At 33.4% G+C, this 23,321-nt stretch overlaps 1 protein-coding gene across 1 annotated transcript in view; it reads right to left on the bottom strand.

Annotated features, from left to right (window-relative positions):
- Nucleotides 1–6,556, bottom strand: part of LOC139480991 (protein XRP2-like) — a 63,542-nt gene extending 56,986 nt beyond the window's left edge. The window contains exon 1 of the mRNA XM_071263994.1: nt 6,414–6,556. Within this exon, the coding sequence (XP_071120095.1) occupies nt 6,414–6,511 (98 nt within the window). The 5' untranslated portion in view covers nt 6,512–6,556. The remainder of the gene's footprint in view (nt 1–6,413) is intronic.
- Between the last annotated feature and the right edge of the window lie 16,765 nt (nt 6,557–23,321).

The raw sequence follows: 23,321 nt of genomic DNA, 5'->3' as shown, positions 1-23,321 counted from the left end.
TGGCTTATCATTAAATGATCCATTTTGGTTGAAATTGTGGATAATTTGGGTATTGTAGAGGCATGTACAACTTCAGTCTTCTCGTAATTGTATGCCCAAAACTGCATTTCGCTGGTTGCCTGAAAGTCTTGGCATTTACTCAGCTGTTTATTGCAGTTTCTTAACAATAAGGGCGGGAAAATTCATGACATTAGCCAAGCTTTAAATGACAAAATCGTGAAAATGGTGCGTATGTTGAAAAGCGGTGAACTCGGTTTATGTCCGTTCAAAATTACCCTTACTTTGCATTTGTTCCAAAAATCACTCAACCGTAAAGTTGTCGACAATTGTCTTAAAAGTCATTTTCAACCAACTATACAAAGTTCTAATATAAATAAAATAAAAATTATAAGATTTTTTTGAAAAACAAAAGTGTTGCGTTTTCATTGGCACTCAGTCATGTCAGTATATATATATTTTTCAATTAAAATTTTCCTTCCCCCCCCTTAAATAACATGAGTTTGCCCAATTGTTGTATATGATTATTCTCTCAAACTTATCTAAGAGTCTACATTGTAATTAATAAACACTAAACATTTACTTTTTAAAAGGACTTTATTTTTAACTTAACATACTTAAAAGGGGAAAATTAAGCAAATTTAAAAGGAGGGGGGCCACTTACTTTTAAAAATAAAGAAGATATAAGTCCCGGAAAGAACAAAATTCTAGGACATGTTTTAACCATATAATACCAGAAAGATGTACAGTTCTTTGGGAAAGTTTCTTCAAAATAAAAATATGTGCCTTTTTGTACTAAGAAGTGGTTTTACAACAAAAAAAAACTTTTTATCACTAGAAAATGATCCCTCATTTAAGGTGTAGTCAATACATTGAAGGGTTACTTTCATTCAAGGGTTTATTCCCAGATCTTCCAAGCCTTTTGAATAAATAGACAACTTTGAGTTCGATGCATTTCCGTCCAAAACTCTGGTTTTAGTGAACATCATTTGTGCGTTTAGGGGCGTCGTCACTTCCGTTTCAATGTTGAGCGAGTGGTTGGAAAACTATAATTCTATATTGTACGAATTATTCAGCCAAATTAAATTCTCAAAATTGACAATCAGCACTGCTGTCATTAGGGAATTGTCATTAAGTACCTACAGAACAACCATTATTTCTAGTTTATCCTGCACAACGACGATCACTAAGACGCTTGATGAACGTAAATAGTGCAGGGATACAGGCGATCCCCTCTATCTGGTAAATGACGTCATAAAGGCGCGCATAATTGACGAGTTTTTGCCGGTGACGGATGAACTCGAAAGTGGTCTATTTCTTCATAACGACAGTTTTCTTTTCTAGACCATTGTAAATGAAAAAGTTGAAAAGTAAAACTATGCTTGAAACATGTTGGTCACTGAAACGACTTTAAAATACCCACTCAAATCAATTATCTATATCAAAGTCAAAGTATTAAGTTTATATCAGAGATATTTCTTGCTTTTGAACATTTTTCGTCATAATATCAGTTTTCTTTTCTGGACTATCATTAAAAGAAAGAATGGTGAGGATTGTAATACACCTTAACGCTATTTGTCCGCCATTAATACTGGCCATCAAAGAAGTTCCTGTAAAATTAATATGATATCTTAATAAAAAAAAATCTGACACCACAATGGAAAGGTAATTGATGTATGACGTCAAAAATTCAAGCAGTACAGATTCTCGGGTAAGGTATATAATAACAGGGTACATTTGTACCTTCATGAGGAATAACAGTAAACATTTTTGCCAAACGATGCCAACAGTAATTATAGGTGAATGATGATTAAATGTATGCTTTTTAAAGAATAATGATTAGAATATTTTGACAAATTACTGTAAAGTTGTAACCAATTTGTGTTAACAAAAGCAGAAAAAGACAGTTTGACGCCTGAGTCACAGGCACTCGGTAGACAAAATAATTACGATTGATACAGGGTTTAAGCTAGGATTTTGAGGGCTTTAGTCACTTTTGCGCGCTATAAAAATCAACCTCTTTGTGTAATAGAAAGGGACCAAGGATGTATATTACTAGGTTCATCTTTGACTTTGTCAGATTTTGAGGGCTTTAGTCACTTTTGCGCGCTATAAAAATCAACCTTTTTGTGTAATAGAAAGGGACCAAGGATGTATATTACTAGGTTCATCTTTGACTTTGTCAGATTTTAAAGGACTTTAATAGGGCCTAAAAAAAAAGATATGTGTTTCCGGTAACATCATTTTGAAAAATAGGGTCGGTAGGTCGGAATTCTTTTTTTTTTTTTTTTTTTTTTTTGACATCGTAAATGAAATCCGGAAAATTATCATGGTTTTTCCAAGTCCGGATCCGTAATTAGTTTCAAAAACCGGAAGTGTGCAATGTTTTTGAAGCACCTGCTGTGCAAATTTCTTGGATTTTAACCTATAGATTTGGAATACCTTTTGACATTAATAAAATGTTTTACTGGCTTTCTATGCAAGTAGAAGCAAGATAGAAAAAATATTATGTCATCTATCAGAAGCCTGTGTCAAAAACGGGGTCGGTTGATACAATTTTTTTTTTTTTTTTTTTTGAAGATCCAATAAAAAAGTTAGCGTCGGGGCTAAAAAAACAGGGTCGGTCGGGTTACCGGAAACATCGATCTTTTTTTTCTCGGCCAAGCCATGATTGGCAGTTATTATATGATTTGACTGTATTGGTTCTTATTATTCAGGGGTGTGGAAATATTTGTTGTGAGCACTTGTCCCCGGGCAAGTGAAACCTAAAATTTTACTTGTACGGAAAAAAATTTACTTGCCCTGATGATCCCAATAAATATTGAAGTATTTCTTGTTAGCTAATATATGATTCTTACTTAGCACTGTTGTGCATCACAAACAAATGAAATCTATTTATTTATATGTGTAAAAAATTAGGAAAGTAGGAAATGGGTTCACATCAATGGGACAGAAACCTAACAGCAAACCAACCAATGAAATGACATGTAAAGGACAATTTTGCAGCAGTTTTTGAATAAAAATTGTAGTCAGTAGGTACATATACTAAATTGGAGGACAGTGATTGAAGAAATGTAAACTATATAATAGATAAACTATTGATTTTGTGGTGTTTCTCTCAACTGACACACTTGTTTTTTTCTTGATTAATAATATTTATTATTGTCTTGATTGGCAATTAAAACGTCCCCTCTTTTTTCCACCTTGACAACAAATAATTTTGACCTTTCATCTATAAATAAGACAAAAACTTAATTTATTTTCCGAATTTCCATAGATAAGCCAGGGGCAATCTGATATCCACGATGTCTGAAATTCTCTCTTCCGTTTTTTTTTAAAATACTCTGTGTCCTCCATTTGCATTTAAGGTTTTCTACTCGACTCATGACTCTTTTTGTCTTGCTTGCCAACCTTTGTATTAAGTATTTATCAATCTGAATCTCGATACAAAATTTAAAGAAATGACACTTCCGGTAAATGATGGATAAACCCTAATCGACGATCCCGGGTCAATGGACAAAGCCAATGCAATGTTACACGACTAGGGTTCGCATACTTATTTTTATTTATTTTGGTAATCGATCTATTTCCGGTATCATGTAATATTTATCGTCATGAACATTGATGTTTTACTTGCTGAACATTTGTTTCTTTTACATAAATTAAACATCTTTATACGTTTTGAAATTAATTTTATGTTTTTGTTGGATTTGAACTTTGTCTTGTATAATTTTTTTACTTGTCCATGGGCAACCAAGACAAAAATAATTACCGTATATTTTCGAATTTAAAGCGCATCGTTTTATAAGCCGCACGGCCGTTTTTTGGGGGGAAGATTGTTTTTGTCCTTACATAAAACGCACCTGAATATTAAGCGCACACTGAAGAGAACGTATATTTATTCTACTGACCTGATAGTGTCATGAATATTTTCTCCTTTTGTAACTCACACCGTAATTTGTTTCATTTCTATTTTCAGATTGGTGAGAAAGTTGAGAGTATTTTTGAATATATTTATTTGTGTCATATTAAAATAAAAAATCGTAATAAAATAATTATACTTTTCTCATTGTTTTAATTATGCCAGTTTCGTTTGATGTTTTTTGTCAACAATGGCCATGTGTTGACAGCTTGGGTGTCCATTGAACCTTGTTGAACCTTGTTGTTTTGATTAAAATTAGTATGGTATTGATTGCTTGTTTATTGTTTGAATTGGCATTAAGGATTTAAATTAATCTTAAAAATGTATGCATGAAAGGTCACCCAAGCCATAAAACTGCCATTGTTTACCTTGATTATGACCTACTTACCTGTACCCACGTGTGAAAACTGTTCACCCAAAAGTCAAGATTTTTTTTTAATTAAATCAATCTTAAGAATTTTATTGTTGTCTATAAAATAAAAGTTGAAGTTCTGAACATAACAAACATTTTTCAATTTTAATTTGGATGAATACAACAAACAAAACAATTTACTTTTTGCAAGTCATTGTAAATGAAAGTGTTATGAGCAATGACAAGGGGGATTAAAAGAAGACGGCAATAAATAAATGTTTTAACAGATTAAATTATAAAAATTAGTATTCTTTTTTTTTAGTTAAACATCCAATAATATTTCGTAAAGATATTTCGTTTTGAAACACAATAAAACGACAAACAGTTACTCTTCAGTATTTTATCCTGTTTGGTACCTCTTCTCAAACACGATTATCTCTCTTTGTTTATGAAGCACTTTAAAGTGTCGATTTAAGCACATGCATCACCATCGTAATTTAAAGAAACTTGTAATATTGGCAAGACACACAATCACTTTCTTTATTATTTCATTAGAAAATTTTATATTAAAACACATTAAATCAACTAACAACTACATATTTATGATAAATACACAATTAATATCCTGTATGGACACAGTTATCTTTCTTTGTTTACGAAATGAACACTAAACACATGGTTATCGACTTCCTGTAAACCAACAATGATTGAATGAAATAAAAACAAACGATTTAGTTAATATATTTATTTATTCATAACAAAATATGCAACATTAACAATTTATCAAGTCACTGCAAGCACTTGACAATCTGACTGTCTCCAGAAAACAAATCCAGATATTTTTTTCTTTCACCGTCGTCCTGAAAACAGAAAATAATACTTACATAACACGCACCGGAGTATAACACGCAGGGACAAAGACAGAGAAAAAAACCTGCGGCTTATTTAACGATTTATACGGTACTTGTCCGGTTGTTCAAATGTACAAGTCGGGCAAAGCATTTCCACACCCCTGAATTATGAAAGATTCTGACATGGGATCCAAAAATTTAGTTCACAATTTCTTTTCAGTTTGTTCCAGAGGACATTCCTGATCAACAAAAGTTAGATTCCATTTTTTTTTTAAACAAGGAATCACGGCAGAAATTAACTTGCAATGATTATCTCACTCCATACTAATTATCCTTATAAAACATCTTAATCGATATTTGGAAATCATTTCTATTAAGTTGGAAATGAATAAAATCCTTTTTGGAACAATTATAATCACTGTGAAATATTTTTACACTTTCAAAATTTAAGTGACAAAATTGATTTGAAATTCATTCGTCAATGAGAAAATCGTTTCATAAATAACGAAAGTGAAGAGCGTTAGCAAAATCACTGTTGATATGCTTGGGTAGGATTACTACAGATGATTCCGACAACAAACGTAGGCGAGTTATAATATACAACATTGTGTAGATAAATTATTTAGATTTACGACATAACACGTTTTAGTGGGGTTGACAACAGAGAAATTGGTATATGATGGATTTTCGTGACCGTCTGACATTTTTCAATGTAAAGTACCTTGTGTTTTATTAAGGTATGTCTATAGGAAATTTTTTTTCTGAGACAAGTGCCTGTGGCCTGATTGTAAAGGGCATTCCTACCCTCTTTGATAGACTTTTTTATACTTGTATGCAAATTTGTCCGCCATTACGTAAAATCACACAGGTTCCCGTAAACTTTGACATCATAATTCAAAATATTTGACGTCACAATTTAAAAGTGATTGTTGCTTGACGTCAAAAGGTGATTCGGAGTAGATCTAAGGTCATTCGGAGGCAAGATTCAGCTAAATACCAAAAGTGTAAATACGTTTATTGGGTCAATGCATGTCTCTTTTGACAGTGACACATTTCTAAGACTTGTTGAAAATGTGCGGTGGTATTGAGTTTCAGTTTTAATTGTTTACGGGTTAAGCTTAATTTGAGGAAGTATATTCTGATTGGTGGTCTGATAGAACGATGTTGATGCATGGATTTGGTGATTCTTCTGAGTTCAGGTATTTTCACCTGTCATAAAATTAAAAGACTCAAAAGTATCAGTGTAAGTGGGTTATGTACACGGTGCTGACATTTGACAATTTTCACTTGCCATGAAAACTGCTTCGGCTGTTCCTCTTGTAACTCTTCGTGTCTTGGTCTTCGCCATAAGAAAAGCTTTGAACATATACAACCCATTTTTCTGAACATGAAATATCCTGCCGGCTAACGGTAAACAGGAAGTGTGAAAATGACGCATGACAGGTGCGCAACAAATGCAAAAAAATACCTGAACAAAAATCGATATTTTTTATTTGAATAGCAATAAATAATATTGTCATATCAGGCTTCTTCTCTGAACAACTTTAATAATTCACCATACCCTGAATATATTTTGCAGTTGCTTCATTTTCGATTTCATTTAAATTTAAAAATAAAAAAAGGGGGAGCACAATTTGTTTAGTTTTTCAACGTTATCAATCAGATTATTTTTTCAATATCTTACAGTATCAGGTATGAAGAAAATCTGGATTCAGAATATTTTTTTGTCATCTGCTTGACCAGAATTTTCCCCCCATAAAATTATTAAATGGGGATCAGTATATTTACAGATATTTACATATTTTATAGGGGAGACTGGGTTGAATGTGACACGGGTTGAATGAGACAGTGACTGTAAATCTTCCTTAAGAGAAGAAATTATGGCATATTTAGAAAGTTTTCGAGAAGTCTTTTTCAAATTGTATGGAGATAGAAATGGTTATGCCATAGAAGCGTTTTTGAAGATTTTATTAAGTAAATACTGAAAATCTAAGCCGTAAGTATTTTTTACGATTTTCGAAATATTTTTTATGCTATTGATATTAATGATACCTTGTAAATAATCAAGATATATAAATGAAGATAAAAATCCGGCGCTCAATGTGTGATATCATATAAAATCCAAGTACAATAAGTTTTTCCACGCCTGATCGCCACATGACCAACACTTCATAGGGGCAGGTTGATACAGCACAAACGGGGCAGGTTGTGACAACCTCAGACAAGTATATTGTGAGTCTTTTCGACCATTAATTCCAATAAGAATTATTTTCAATCCAAATAAGGGATATACACAAACAACATCTGACGTAAAACACTTTTGTTTCCGGTGTTTTTGTTTCAACGTAGGAGAAAACTAGATTGTTCAGTCAAAAAGACGTACAATTGGACAGTGAGGAAAAGTTATGAAATAATGCAACATAAATACAATGTAACACAAAATGATATTTTCATTTGAGCAGCATCTGCTATATAAAACCTTATCAACAAATGGCAATGCAAACCACACTCAACCACATACCAACGCATCAGTATATCATTTAACTGCATTATGTATATATATACTTAAAAGTCAGCATTTATATATATGTCTTACAAAACAAAGCTTTTTCATTCGTCTTAAACAAAATAATTTTTAAAGGGTATTACCCTTTCAGTCCAACATTACACAGAAGAATGGTTGTATTTGAGCAGCATCTGCTAGTTTTTATACTTTTACAATTATGTAATGGAGTTTTATATGACAGCACAAACGTTTTTTTTTTTTTTTTTTTTTTTTATCTTCGTTGATATATCTTGATTATTTTACAAAGTATTATTAATATTAATAGTATTTTTTTTTCGAGCATCGTAAAAGATAGCCACTGCTTAGACATTCACTATATGGCATTACCATGTCTGAAATGTCTCGCCTGCTTTTATCATAATTGAATTTCATTCATATATAGATAAAGGAAGATGTGGTGTGAGTGCCTCATTCATACACCGAATACAGTAGACTATTGCATATATTTCTATGGGTATCTGTGATATGGACATGATAACTGATCCATGAAATGAGGTTGTCGGTTAACACTGTCTGAATGACATGTACACCTTGCAAGAATCCAATATAAAAAATACCAAACATAGAAATGATCATACTAGTAACTAAATATAAGTGCGGTATTTCATATGACAAAACAGTTCCTTGACCATAAAAATGAGGTCAAGGACAAAGAATACATGACTGACGGAAAAGCTCTTAACATAGCGTATTTCACGCGCAATACAAGGTATGATCCATCTAGTAGGTCTTCCACCTGATGAAATTTCGACAAAGCATGTACATCTGAACATGTAAACAGGAGGTAAACGGAAAAAAAGTCACAGGAAAAAAAGTCACGGGAAAAAAAGTCACAAAATTACTAGGAAAAAAAGTCACAGGAAAAAAAGTCACAAGAAAAAAAGTCACAGGAAAAAAAGTCACAATATTGTTGCTGTTTACCTCACATCTTTTTCATTTCATAAGAGATATAAAACAAAAATAATTACAACAAGAATGTGTCCAAAGTACACGGATGCCCCACTCGCACTATAATTTTCCATGTTCAATGGGCCGTGAAATTGGGTAAAAAGTCTAATGTGGCATTAAAATTAGAAAGATCACACCATAGGGAACATGTGTACTAAGTTTCAAATTCATTGGACTTCAACATCATCAAAAACTACCTTGACCAAAAACTTTAACCTGAAACTAACACTTTCGTTTTCTATGTTCAGTGGACCGTGAAATTGGGGTAAAAAGTCTAATTTGGCATTAAAATTAGAAAGATCATATCAAAAGGAACATGTGTACTAAGTTTCAAGTTGATTGGACTTCAGCTTCATCAAAAACTACCTTGACCAAAAACTTTAACCTGAAGCGGGACAGACGGACGAACGAACGGACGGACGAACGAACAAACGGACAGACAGACATACGAACGAACGGACGCACATACCAGAAAACATAATGCCCCTCTACTATCGTAGATAACAAATCCTTGAAAACATGCATGTATCAATAGTACACCAGCATGTACACGTTTCATTTTAATGTTTTGCGATTTATATCTAAATTTCCAAAGCCAGTCATATAAAATGAATTAAAAAATATCCATTTCCGTACAAAATATTTATTGGGAATGTTTTCCAATATATTTATATATATGTCATGTATGTGCGACCATATGACCATTTCCATAAAAAATATTTGGAAAGTTTCTCCTATTCATACATGTATGTGCAGACTACATGACTATTTCATACAAAAAATATATATTGTGACTTTTTTTCCTGTGACTTTTTTTCCATGACTTTTTTTCCGTGACTTTTTTTCCTGTGACTTTTTTTCCTGTGACTTTTTTTCCTTCAATTCAAACAGGACAACCAGTACTGTATACATGTATGTCACAACTTACCCCAACCTCTGTCTCAACGTACCCCGTGTGCGGGGTAGGTAGTGACATGCGACAACCCCCATTAAATCGTCAGATGCGACTTAAGAAATAGCTTTAGTGGATTCAAATCCTTTTAAAAATGTGCACGAGATGTTTGTCTAGTTTGCTGGGTCTAGTGAGAAAGCTGCGTATAATTGATTTGTATGTATAGACAAGAACATAAAAAGTGTCTCATTCAACCCCGGTCTCCCCTACCTACTGGTATTGTGGTTGCGGACAGTAACATAGTTATTTTTAAAGGAGTAAAACTGCTTTTCTACATATGAAAATGCCTGTACAAAGTCAGGAATATGACAGTTCTTGTTCATTCGTTTGATGTATTTGAGCTTTTGATTTTTCCATTTTATTACGGACTTTCCGTTTTGAATCTTCCTAGAAGTTCGGTATTTTTGTTATTTTACTTTTTACTAAATGCCTTTGAACACATGTTGAAATTTTACTGACTAGATAACATTTTTGTTCGCTACATAGAGTTTCAGTATATCGTCGTCAATTTATCGTAATTCCAATGGGGACTAAATATGCACCACTTATTGCGGACCAGTTTTTTGTATTGTTATGAGTTGCAATTTATGACTAAAATCATAATGGTTTATATATATCACAACTTGTTCGAATCGTTTTTGCATGACGTATTAACAACGTATTTGATTTCAACGAAAGAAATCTCTACATGTATTACTGAAAAAATATCATACCAGGGTTTTCGATATCACAAACTAGTCAATACATTTACAGAATTTTATCATCGGTACAAGGACGTCATTTGTAATTAAAATTCAACATGCAGACATCTTATACGTATTTCACATCGAATCTTTTATGGTCATATTCTTTACAAAGCACAAAAATGTCAGACAATCAGCCCAAAAGCTAACCAAACCGTCAAACAAACGTTGAAAACAGAGGGACGAAGTTACGATACTGTTGTTAGGTAATTAAAGATGGCAAATTTAGGTATTGATACTGATTTACTCATTGGGTCTTTGCATTAGAAATAAAGAATTTATTCTAAACAAGTTGTTGACATAAAATTGAGAATAGAAATAGAGATTGTGTCAAAGAGACAACAACCCGACTATAGAACAGACAACAGCAGAAGGTCACCAATAGGTCTTCAATGACACGGGCTACATTCTTCTCATATATTTTATGATGGCATGAAATAAAACCCTTAACGGGAGGGATTATGCTTGATTTCTCATGATAAAGACATAGTTTTACCCTTTCAATCAGTTTAACTGAGGCCTGTAACTGTTAGTAGTCATTTGCTTATTCATGTGTCATTGTCATTTTGCTTAGTTTTTTTTGGTTTTCTTTTGTTACCTATTCTCACATCGGACTCGGACTTTTAAAACTGAGTTTTAATGTGTGTATTTATGTGTACTATTATTTGTTTTTAACATTAGCTAGAGGTAAAGGGGGATGGTTGAGGTTTCACAAAACATGTTTAACCCCGCCGCGTTGTTTCGTCTGTCCGAGGTTAGGAGCCTCTGGTTTTTCATAGTCTTGTATGTTTTTTTTTTTTTTAAGTTCATTTATGAATTTTTTAGTTTAGTATGACTTCTATTTTCACTTACTATAATCATTTTTACTTAGGAGCCAGCTGAAGCCCGCCTCTGGGGATAGCATTTTCTCGCTGTGTTGAAGACCAATAGGTGGCCTTCAGCTGTTATCTGCTGTTTGGTCGGGTTATTGACATTTTCCATTTTTCCATTTTCATTATCAATTGTATCTTACATATTTGATCTTATCTAAAGTTGATGTGTTTTTTTCCCTCTTTTTCCATGCAAATTATTCATATACTATAATACAAAAAAAAAAAAAGAAGTTGTATCGATTTATCATGTTCTTCTAGATGATTTATCATTTACTGATTTTTAAATGGTTGGAAAGAGATGGAAAGAGGTGGCATATTATATAATTTGTATTTTGAATAATGTATTGATACATCTAAGATTTCATCTTTACGATAGGTACAGTGTTCTAATCCTTAGCTAGCGAGGATGCAAAGATACCAATTTGATTTGGCTGTTAATTGACGGCGAAAGCGCAAGGGCATATCGACACTACTGGATAGCTGTGTCACAAATAGATTCTGGGTGTATCTGTGACTGGGAAATGTGTTGGCCTGGAACCACACACACACAATAAACAGTACGACAAGTCTGCACGGACTCTAACTCTGGGACTAGCTCTTGCAACGAAAGACGACTCTGGTTAGCGCGATGTATAATTTAATAAGTTCAGCATGGAATACAATTGTACAGAGTTGGAACTGCTCAGTGTAATACTAAATCCAATCTGCCACATCAAAATAACATTATAGTTTATATAACAAACCAAAACTACTTGTATAGACTTGACAAATATTTCTCTAAATGAGTGAGAAAATTCAATTAAGGGATTACAGAAAAATTAACACATAGATAATAATTAACAATAGAACATACAGACTTATTTATGGAATTAAAGTCTTGGATCGACAAATACGAATAATAGATAATTTTGAAGTAAAATGTCGCTAAATGATTAGCTATACACCTGAGAAAAATTAATAACAACAGTCTGAATGCCTCTTATTTGCCCACGCCTGAAACAGGATACGCACACCCCAGTACTTATAACGCATGCCACGCATATCAACTGGAAATAAGATAATAAAAACGAGTTAAATTAAATCTTTAAAAGTATATATATCTCAGAAGGCCGAACCTTGACTTATAATGGTTTACTTTTAAAAATTGTTACTTGGATGGAGAGTTTTCTCATTGGCACTCATACCACATCTTCCTATATCTAATTAGAGGATTTGTAAGATATTTTGCATACTTTTTTGTACATTTATATCAATAAAGAGAGCTTTTTGGTGACATCACTTACATTTTTCTGCTGCTGAAGGTAAAACAATTAAGTAGTTATATATAAATGCATTACCTCTGTTTGATGTCTGTGGTCGTTGTTTTATTATTGTATCCATACTTGATTGCTAGTATTTGCTAGTTATTCTGAACTAACTTAATTGATAAACTATGAGCACCTTACGTACTTTGTTTGTATATTACCCAGTATTTATTCTAATGAGGAATTGAGAGCGTTTTGCATAATTTGTAGTTCAAAGTCTAGTCTTAGTCTCAAATCGGAAACAGTTTGGTTTAATCTTTTATCTATTTTTTATATTCCCCTTTCCAGTTGAATAGTGGTATTATCACTTATTTCATGTCTTTTTAACAGTGCTAAAAAGTAGTGGGATCTAGCAGAACCGGTTGTGAAGTATTTTCTGTTCGTTGTTGTTTTAATTTTATTTTGGTTGAACCAACATAGAATTAAAACAACACCGTTGTCCTGCTATTGTTCAGCAAAAGGATAGCTTGAAGATCTGAAATGCTCTGTAATTGTTTAAGGCCTTGAATGTCTTTCTTAAAATTTCTAGAAGTATTTACTGTTATGAACTACATTCGTTCTATTTGTGAATTGTTAATTTGTAAGGAATGAATGTTTTGTTGTTGTAACATTTCTACTTTGTCTTCTAATTTTGCAGTCATACTATATTGATTTAATTAGATTTGTCTTTATTTCAGTTACAAATAAACTTCCATCTGATGGGTTAAGCCTTTTTCAACTGACTTTTATAGTTCGTTCTTATGTTGTATACACTGTTATACCACTGTCCCAGGTTACAGGGGAGGGTTGGGATCCCGCTAACATGTTTAACCCCGCCACATTATTTATGTATGTGCCTGTCCCAAGCCAGGAGCCTGTAATTCAGTGGTTGTCGTTTGTTTATGTGTTACATATTTGTTTTTCGTTCATTTTTTTTTACATAAATAAGGCCGTTAGTTTTCTCGTTTGAATTGTTTTACATTGACATATCGGGGCCTTTTATAGCGGACTATGCGGTATGGACTTTCCTCATTGTTGAAGGCCGTACGGTGACCTATAGTTGCTAATGTCTGTGTCATTTTGGTCTTTTGTGGATAGTTGTCTCATTGACAATCATATCACATCTTCTTTTTTTATATTAGCATAGATACAAGTGTGGACACAGATGAGTGTGGATAGTATGTATGGATGTTTGACAGTGTCTTATGACAAAATGAGTTCTATGTTTTTTCTATATGGTGTTATTAACTATGTTGCACGATGACAACCAATCTGAGCATAATGAGTGTTATTTATTAATTTTTTTATGCCCCCACCTACAATAGTAGATAGGCATTATGTTTTCTGGTCTGTGGGTCTGTTCGTTCGTTTGTCCCGCTTTAGGTTAAAGTTTTTGGTCAAGGTAGTTTTTGATGAAGCTGAAGTCCAATCAACTCGAAACTTAGTACACATGTTCATTAGGATATGATCTTTCTAATTTTAAAGCCAAATTAGACTTTTGACCCAAATTTCACGGTCCATTGAACATAGAAAATGGAAGTGGGAGTTTCAGGTTAAAGTTTTTGGTCAAAGTAGTTTTTGATGAAGCTGAATTCCAATCAACTTGAAACTTACTACACTTGTTGCATATGATATGATCTTTCTAATTTCAAAACTCATAACTGCTCCAAAAGTAATCTGATAGAATTTCAAGCATTTTAAGCCAATATTATCAACATCTACTAATGAGTCTTAATATGTCTACATATCTAAAAAGTCATAGTATTCAAAAGGTAATGCAAAATTATTCCTTTTCATTTTTTTTGTTATATGGATACACATTTGAGTGATACATGTACCAATACAATATTTGTTGTGGTATGAAAGTGCAGTAATTAGCATTTACTGTAACTATGTTAATTCACACAAATTGAAAAATAAACAAATGAATGGACCAGATGCTCCGCAGAGCCCAGCTTTATACGACTGCAGAGGTCGAAGCCTGAACAGTTGGGGCTAGTATTGACACAACATTCAAGCTGGAAACAGCTCTGAGTTTGAATTGTGATTAAATAGATGACACAGCTTAGGTTTCTGACACAGAATGAATGTGGTCTAATGAACTTAAATATTTGTTTTGCTTTTGTGTTAGGAGCAATTCACTATGCTGCTGAATATTAATCCTTTCAAACAAAAATATCTAAAGAAATTTTCTTTTTAATTTCTGAAATGAGAAACATTTAGAGGAGACAAACTTCAGTTAAGAGATCAGAAACTAAAAAAATGTATAATTTTTCCATTTGTAAAAGGGCATACCCTAGAAAGTGCCTGCAATCACTGAATGGTTATTAATGACTGCTTTAATTTATCAGTTGGTAATAAAGTGAATATTGCATTGTATATTGTATAATTGATTTAAGTTGACTGAACAAAGAAAGATAACTCCAATTTTCAAAGAAGATTTCATAAAGCATTGGTATTAGGTAATTCAAGAACCATTCTGGACAAACTCCAATTAAGGGTCTTGAATTTACAAAAATGTTTGTTTTTGGTCCGTAATTATTAGACTGTTTGTCCCATAACCCACACAATATATCCGAACCTTCTACTTATGGTATTAAACATTGTGGTACAATTTCAGAACAATTGAAATACTTATACACAACTTTTTAAACCGACACTAGATTAAAGCTTGTTTTGGGCACCTTTGTACCCCTTATTCCTAAACCTTAGGGACCATAACCCCCAAAATCAATCCCAAGCTTCCTTTTGTGGTTATAAACGTTGTGTTATAATTTTGTTGATTTCTGTTGACTTATAATAAAGTTATTATCCAGAAACCATCTTTCGGACAGGATACCAATTTACGACCCCAAATTTTTTGTGGTTGTATAAAAATGTTGAACATGTGCAATGAAGTATAGTTTTAGAAATCGATTAGGGAGCTACCATTTGATTTTTATGGGGGGGGGGGGGGGGGGGGGGGCTAGGATGAAAATTTTTGTCCTGCCTTTTTTTTTAGTTGTAATCTCTGTCCTGCCTTTTTATTTTTCAGTCTATTCGGTCCTGCCTCTTTTTTTCTTAGCTTATCCTGACTTTTTTACAACAATTGTCATCCTGCCTTTTTTTTTTTGCCAAGTTACTCATCCTGCCTTTTTTTTTTACTCAAAATCCTGTCCTGCCTTTTTTTTCAAATTTCATCCTAGCTCCCCCCATAAAAATCAAATGGTAGCTCCCTTAGACTGGATAGGCCTTATAATTTTTTTCCCTCCTAATTGAAGGACCGTTTACACTCAGGGCCGAGTCATCAGCAGGCAATACAGATGTATTAAAACAACCTAGCATCATATTGCTAGTAGTGGGAGTAGCATTGTCCGGTAAATTTGTTCCCACTTTTTTTTATAAAATGTATGGTTCAAATCAAAATAGAATGCTTTTATCTCCTGAATACTTACATTGTACATAGAGATGATACTACTTTGACAAATCCTTGTCCATTAGAGTTGTCTGTCAAATCTTAATTTCACAAAGAATGAATTGCATAACAATGAACTGAGCTCAAAGCAAAGTACTTTAATAATACACTTAGACAAAGAGCTAAATCCAGTGATATACTTTGTACTACAGGTCCTTCATGACCATCCATCCACCCAAACCATATCTCAATAACATTCCATACTACATGATTGGATTCAGAAGTCCTGAAATAGACATAAAATTGAGAAAGGAAATGGTGAATATGTCAAAGCGACAACCACCCGACCATAGAGCAAACAACAGCCGAAGGCAACCAATGGGTCTTCAATGTAGCGAGAATTCCCGCACCCGTAGGTGTCAGCTGGCCCCTAAAATATGCATAATAGTACAGTGATAATGGACGTCATACTAAACTCCGAATTATACACAAGAAACTAAAAATTAAAATCATACAAGACTAACAAAGGCCAGAGGCTCCTGACTTGGGACAGGCGCAAAATTGCGGCGGGGTTAAACATGTTTATGAGATCTCAACCCTCCCCCTATACCTCTAGCCAATGTAGAAAAGTAAAAGAATAACAATACGCACATTAAAATTCAGTTCAAGAGAAGTCCGAGTCTGATGTCAAAAGATGTAACAAAAGAAAATAAATAAAATGACAATAATACATAAATAACAACAGACTACTAGCAGTTAACTGACATGCCAGCTCCAGACCTCAATTAAACTGATTGAAAGATTATGTCTTCATCATATGAATATCAGGTACAATCCCTCCCGTTAGGGGTTTAGTATCATACTATCATAAAATATATGAGAAGAACATAACCCGTGTCATCGCCAACAACTGTTTTTTTTAGAAATAAATGTGTTTAGTTCCGATGCAAAGACCCTATCAGTGAATCAATGTTAAAGCCAAAATATGCAATCTTTAATGACCTGACAACAGTATCGTAACTATATGACTTTTTTTTATCTTGTTTTAAGTATATATGCACAGGTTAAACCTTTATTGTGGATATAATCATTCAGTATCTAGCAACTATCAATTTGCTTCATGCACATATTGATATAGGTTGATTGCTCCTCTGTTGGAAATTAGAACACACCTCCATCTAATTTTAGTCAACTGACGAAGAAAAATTCAAAACTATATAAAATGTTATCTAAGACTTGTCAGTGTCTATTTCCTTTGCCACTGAATAAGATTCCATATTTACAACCAATGAAAATCAAATATCCCTCTAATAGACTTAGCATTGAAATCGTTTTCTAAAATGGTAGTTATGTGGAACCTAGAACTAAAAAAATTGAAACAATATATCTTAAATATTTCAAATGCATGTACATTTAATAATTCTCCAAAATTCACTTTATTTTTCCTTTTTTGGTTTTCTGTTGGAGACTGTATATTGACCTCTATGTAGCCTTTTCAACTTATAAAAGGGGGGATACATTTCCATAGAATTAAACTTTTCTGAAAGAATTGATTCCATTTATTTTCAATAAACAATAAATATTGAAGTCTATAACAGGCATCTAGGAACAGGCTCAACATTATTTCTAAACATGTATTAATATATACCAAAATGTGGACAAACCTACATTAAATATTCTACTTCAACGACTTTAATTAGTGGAGTAGATCAAATTAAAAAGTCACAATGGTTAAAAACTCCAATGGCAGTCTTTCCTGCTAAAATCTTGATGTGTAGAATGTGATATACCATTTTTGGGTCTATATACTGTCCTTTAAATTTAGGTCATTTTGACACGGCAAAATATGAAAAAAAATGTAAACTATGGTCTGGAAAGCACACAGTTTGTGATATTTTAAGGTATCTTTACTAAGAAAACCTGCAAATCTCAGTGGCAGATCCAGAACTTTTCAAAAAGGTGTGGGGGCTCTGATGGACCAGAGGGTTGCCCACTCCCATCAAGCTTCAATGATTTCTTACATATATGTCATAAGCTAAATTTCCCCCACCCCCTTGGTCTGTCTATGCATCTGTTTATCGTTCTGCGAAATAGTACTAATACTAATTTTGCCCCTCCCTTACCTGGCCCTAGACAGTTGCTTACCTTTGTAAACATTTTATAATTATAGTCAGGTATATATTGATTGAGAGTAACTTACATAGTAGTTAATGGGACTCTTTTTCACACGGTTCTGTGAAATATAATACGGCAAATATATACCCGTACATACTATCCGCATAACACAGAAATCTGATAGATTTTCACTCCTCTGGGAAAAATCAACCTGTGAAATGAAATACCATGCCTGGAAAAAAATTACCGGGACAAATTATCCTCAGGATAAAATATCACAGAGGACGAAATAAACCGTTACATTACATGAGAAGCCGGTTTGGTTACAAATAATTATGTCACGTGAAGGCGCACTGACGTCACAATTTGCATTAATTTTGCAATACACTACAGTTCACTCATACAGAACCCATTATCATGCAAACATGCAACGTGAATGTGATTGGTTATCAAATAATACAGAATTTATGCACGTACAGTTAATATAGAAGAAATTAGTTCATCAAATGTGAGTTCGTGATCTTGTGGTTAAGACCGATGGCTACAGTGCTGAAAGTCCTGAGTTAGATTCTCACTTGGGGTGCTAAAAATATCAGTACATCAGAAGGGTAATTTTCACCCTCTCACACACATCTTTGTTAATGTTCCGGGATTGTTGAAAACTTGCATATTCATCAATATTTGATTTTGTGGTTTTAACAATCCAGACAGACAAATAGCAATAAGGTGTTTAGGAAAACATGACCTAAAACCTCCTTCATATATGACAAAAATACATGGGAACTCATATTGAATGGTCAAATGTGTTCAATATGAAAATTGAAATTAAGATGGTAAAATCAAATGTTAGCCGTTACTGTAAATGGACTTAAAGTATGACTTTTCAGCAAATTTAAAGGGAAATGACACGGAAGGGGCCAAATAGTGTTCAAGGGGAGCAAATGCTATTTAAATTAGTATGCAGGTTTTAAATATAGAGGGAAGTTGAGTCATCTTTTTGGGTGAAGTTAAATACTGACTAGTGTGTGGTTCTCATTGGGTCTAAGCGTGACCAATATTGACAATTTTTCGCAAGCGTGAAACGTGAAAGTCAAATTATTGTGTCATGAAAACGGGAAATGAGGTCTGTCGTGAAAACGGGAAATGGGGTTCTGCAGGACCCCGGAAATGACAAAAAATGAAAATTGCTCATGTACATACCCCCCCCCCCCCCCCCCCAATGAGACACCCTTATGTAGATTTACCTTCTAATTCTATATAAAAAAAACACAACTAAGAACTACGTTTAATTCACTTTGACTACTGATATGCAAACCTAGAAATATTTCATAAAATAGTGATTGAAAGATTCATAACACTTTGAAAGGACAATTCAGACACGTGTTACGCGGGGAGCATATTTTAAATTTGTTTACAAATAATAATGTCACGTGATCGCGCACTGACCTCAAGTTGCATCGCCCTTACAATTCACTAATACATGACCATTTTCATGCAAACATGCAACGTGAATGTGATTGGTTATCATATAATACAGAAATAATGCATGCACAGTTTAAGAAGAAATTAGTTCAATAAATCGATGCGATTTGCACTTTTGACACGAATAGGTCGGGTTGACATTACTGTCATCGGAGATAATATTGAGATAAATGGGATAAAACGGACCGTCAAAAAGGTCTAGAGGAGCACATCAGTAGAACCTTAACATTAATAAGTAATACTTACCAAAATTTCTCTAATTAAAGAACTATATAACTGAAATTTCACAAAGATAACGGTAAACATTTTGTTGATGGTGATAATGCTATTATCGATCCGTTGAATTCAGGGTCAACGGAATTTTTTGCGTTGCGTTTAAATCATTGAGGCCATCTATTTTTATTGCGGGGTCCACATATATAAATCGGAATTAAAGAAAAAATGGAATGTTGTTAGCAGAATCAAAACAGAAATGATGAACATTGCAACATTTTCAGCAAAATATAAATAGGATGGAGGATCTGTGTATTCACATTATTTGTAAAACTCTCCTTATTCATGTGAAGCGTGTGCTTTACATCGAGGCTTGCTATGCTTATCATTGACGCCACAGTACTTCAACCAATCAGACAATGTTTATTTTGGGCATTTGACTTTTTTTAACTCAGATTTTGGAATATTTTAATCGAAATTATAGAAAAATGGAATGTTGTTAGTACATATAAAATAGAAAATGATGAATACTTTTAGCTAAAGATAATTTGGATGGGGGTTCTGTGTATTCACATTATTTGCACAACTCTCCTTACTGATGCCATATTTTGGAATTTCCGTGACCTAAATGGTTCGCGAAAATTAATATTTTTATATATAGTATAGTTGTCTTCTAATTTTGCAGTCATACTATATTGATTTAATTAGATTTGTCTTTATTTCAGTTACAAATAAACTTCCATCTGATGGGTTAAGCCTTTTTCAACTGACTTTTATAGTTCGTTCTTATGTTGTATACACTGTTATACCACTGTCCCAGGTTACAGGGGAGGGTTGGGATCCCGCTAACATGTTTAACCCCGCCACATTATTTATGTATGTGCCTGTCCCAAGCCAGGAGCCTGTAATTCAGTGGTTGTCGTTTGTTTATGTGTTACATATTTGTTTTTCGTTCATTTTTTTTTACATAAATAAGGCCGTTAGTTTTCTCGTTTGAATTGTTTTACATTGACATATCGGGGCCTTTTATAGCGGACTATGCGGTATGGACTTTGCTCATTGTTGAAGGCCGTACGGTGACCTAAAGTTGCTAATGTCTGTGTCATTTTGGTCTTTTGTGGATAGTTGTCTCATTGACAATCATATCACATCTTCTTTTTTTATATTATCATAGATACAAGTGTGGACACAGATGAGTGTGGATAGTATGTATGGATGTTTGACAGTGTCTTATGACAAAATGAGTTCTATGTTTTTTCTATATGGTGTTATTAACTATGTTGCACGATGACAACCAATCTGAGCATAATGAGTGTTATTTATTAATTTTTTTATGCCCCCACCTACAATAGTAGATAGGCATTATGTTTTCTGGTCTGTGGGTCTGTTCGTTCGTTTGTCCCGCTTTAGGTTAAAGTTTTTGGTCAAGGTAGTTTTTGATGAAGCTGAAGTCCAATCAACTCGAAACTTAGTACACATGTTCATTAGGATATGATCTTTCTAATTTTAAAGCCAAATTAGACTTTTGACCCAAATTTCACGGTCCATTGAACATAGAAAATGGAAGTGGGAGTTTCAGGTTAAAGTTTTTGGTCAAAGTAGTTTTTGATGAAGCTGAATTCCAATCAACTTGAAACTTACTACACTTGTTGCATATGATATGATCTTTCTAATTTCAAAACTCATAACTGCTCCAAAAGTAATCTGATAGAATTTCAAGCATTTTAAGCCAATATTATCAACATCTACTAATGAGTCTTAATATGTCTACATATCTAAAAAGTCATAGTATTCAAAAGGTAATGCAAAATTATTCCTTTTCATTTTTTTTGTTATATGGATACACATTTGAGTGATACATGTACCAATACAATATTTGTTGTGGTATGAAAGTGCAGTAATTAGCATTTACTGTAACTATGTTAATTCACACAAATTGAAAAATAAACAAATGAATGGACCAGATGCTCCGCAGAGCCCAGCTTTATACGACTGCAGAGGTCGAAGCCTGAACAGTTGGGGCTAGTATTGACACAACATTCAAGCTGGAAACAGCTCTGAGTTTGAATTGTGATTAAATAGATGACACAGCTTAGGTTTCTGACACAGAATGAATGTGGTCTAATGAACTTAAATATTTGTTTTGCTTTTGTGTTAGGAGCAATTCACTATGCTGCTGAATATTAATCCTTTCAAACAAAAATATCTAAAGAAATTTTCTTTTTAATTTCTGAAATGAGAAACATTTAGAGGAGACAAACTTCAGTTAAGAGATCAGAAACTAAAAAAATGTATAATTTTTCCATTTGTAAAAGGGCATACCCTAGAAAGTGCCTGCAATCACTGAATGGTTATTAATGACTGCTTTAATTTATCAGTTGGTAATAAAGTGAATATTGCATTGTATATTGTATAATTGATTTAAGTTGACTGAACAAAGAAAGATAACTCCAATTTTCAAAGAAGATTTCATAAAGCATTGGTATTAGGTAATTCAAGAACCATTCTGGACAAACTCCAATTAAGGGTCTTGAATTTACAAAAATGTTTGTTTTTGGTCCGTAATTATTAGACTGTTTGTCCCATAACCCACACAATATATCCGAACCTTCTACTTATGGTATTAAACATTGTGGTACAATTTCAGAACAATTGAAATACTTATACACAACTTTTTAAACCGACACTAGATTAAAGCTTGTTTTGGGCACCTTTGTACCCCTTATTCCTAAACCTTAGGGACCATAACCCCCAAAATCAATCCCAAGCTTCCTTTTGTGGTTATAAACGTTGTGTTATAATTTTGTTGATTTCTGTTGACTTATAATAAAGTTATTATCCAGAAACCATCTTTCGGACAGGATACCAATTTACGACCCCAAATTTTTTGTGGTTGTATAAAAATGTTGAACATGTGCAATGAAGTATAGTTTTAGAAATCGATTAGGGAGCTACCATTTGATTTTTATGGGGGGGGGGGGGGGGGGCTAGGATGAAAATTTTTGTCCTGCCTTTTTTTTTAGTTGTAATCTCTGTCCTGCCTTTTTATTTTTCAGTCTATTCGGTCCTGCCTCTTTTTTTCTTAGCTTATCCTGACTTTTTTACAACAATTGTCATCCTGCCTTTTTTTTTTTGCCAAGTTACTCATCCTGCCTTTTTTTTTTACTCAAAATCCTGTCCTGCCTTTTTTTTCAAATTTCATCCTAGCTCCCCCCATAAAAATCAAATGGTAGCTCCCTTAGACTGGATAGGCCTTATAATTTTTTTCCCTCCTAATTGAAGGACCGTTTACACTCAGGGCCGAGTCATCAGCAGGCAATACAGATGTATTAAAACAACCTAGCATCATATTGCTAGTAGTGGGAGTAGCATTGTCCGGTAAATTTGTTCCCACTTTTTTTTATAAAATGTATGGTTCAAATCAAAATAGAATGCTTTTATCTCCTGAATACTTACATTGTACATAGAGATGATACTACTTTGACAAATCCTTGTCCATTAGAGTTGTCTGTCAAATCTTAATTTCACAAAGAATGAATTGCATAACAATGAACTGAGCTCAAAGCAAAGTACTTTAATAATACACTTAGACAAAGAGCTAAATCCAGTGATATACTTTGTACTACAGGTC

This window comes from Mytilus edulis, chromosome 7 (assembly GCF_963676685.1).
Source record: "Mytilus edulis chromosome 7, xbMytEdul2.2, whole genome shotgun sequence".
In the NCBI taxonomy this organism is placed as follows: Eukaryota; Metazoa; Mollusca; class Bivalvia; order Mytilida; family Mytilidae; genus Mytilus; species Mytilus edulis.
The sequence above is the reverse complement of the archived record's forward strand: the minus strand, read 5'-3'. Positions and strand labels throughout refer to the sequence as shown.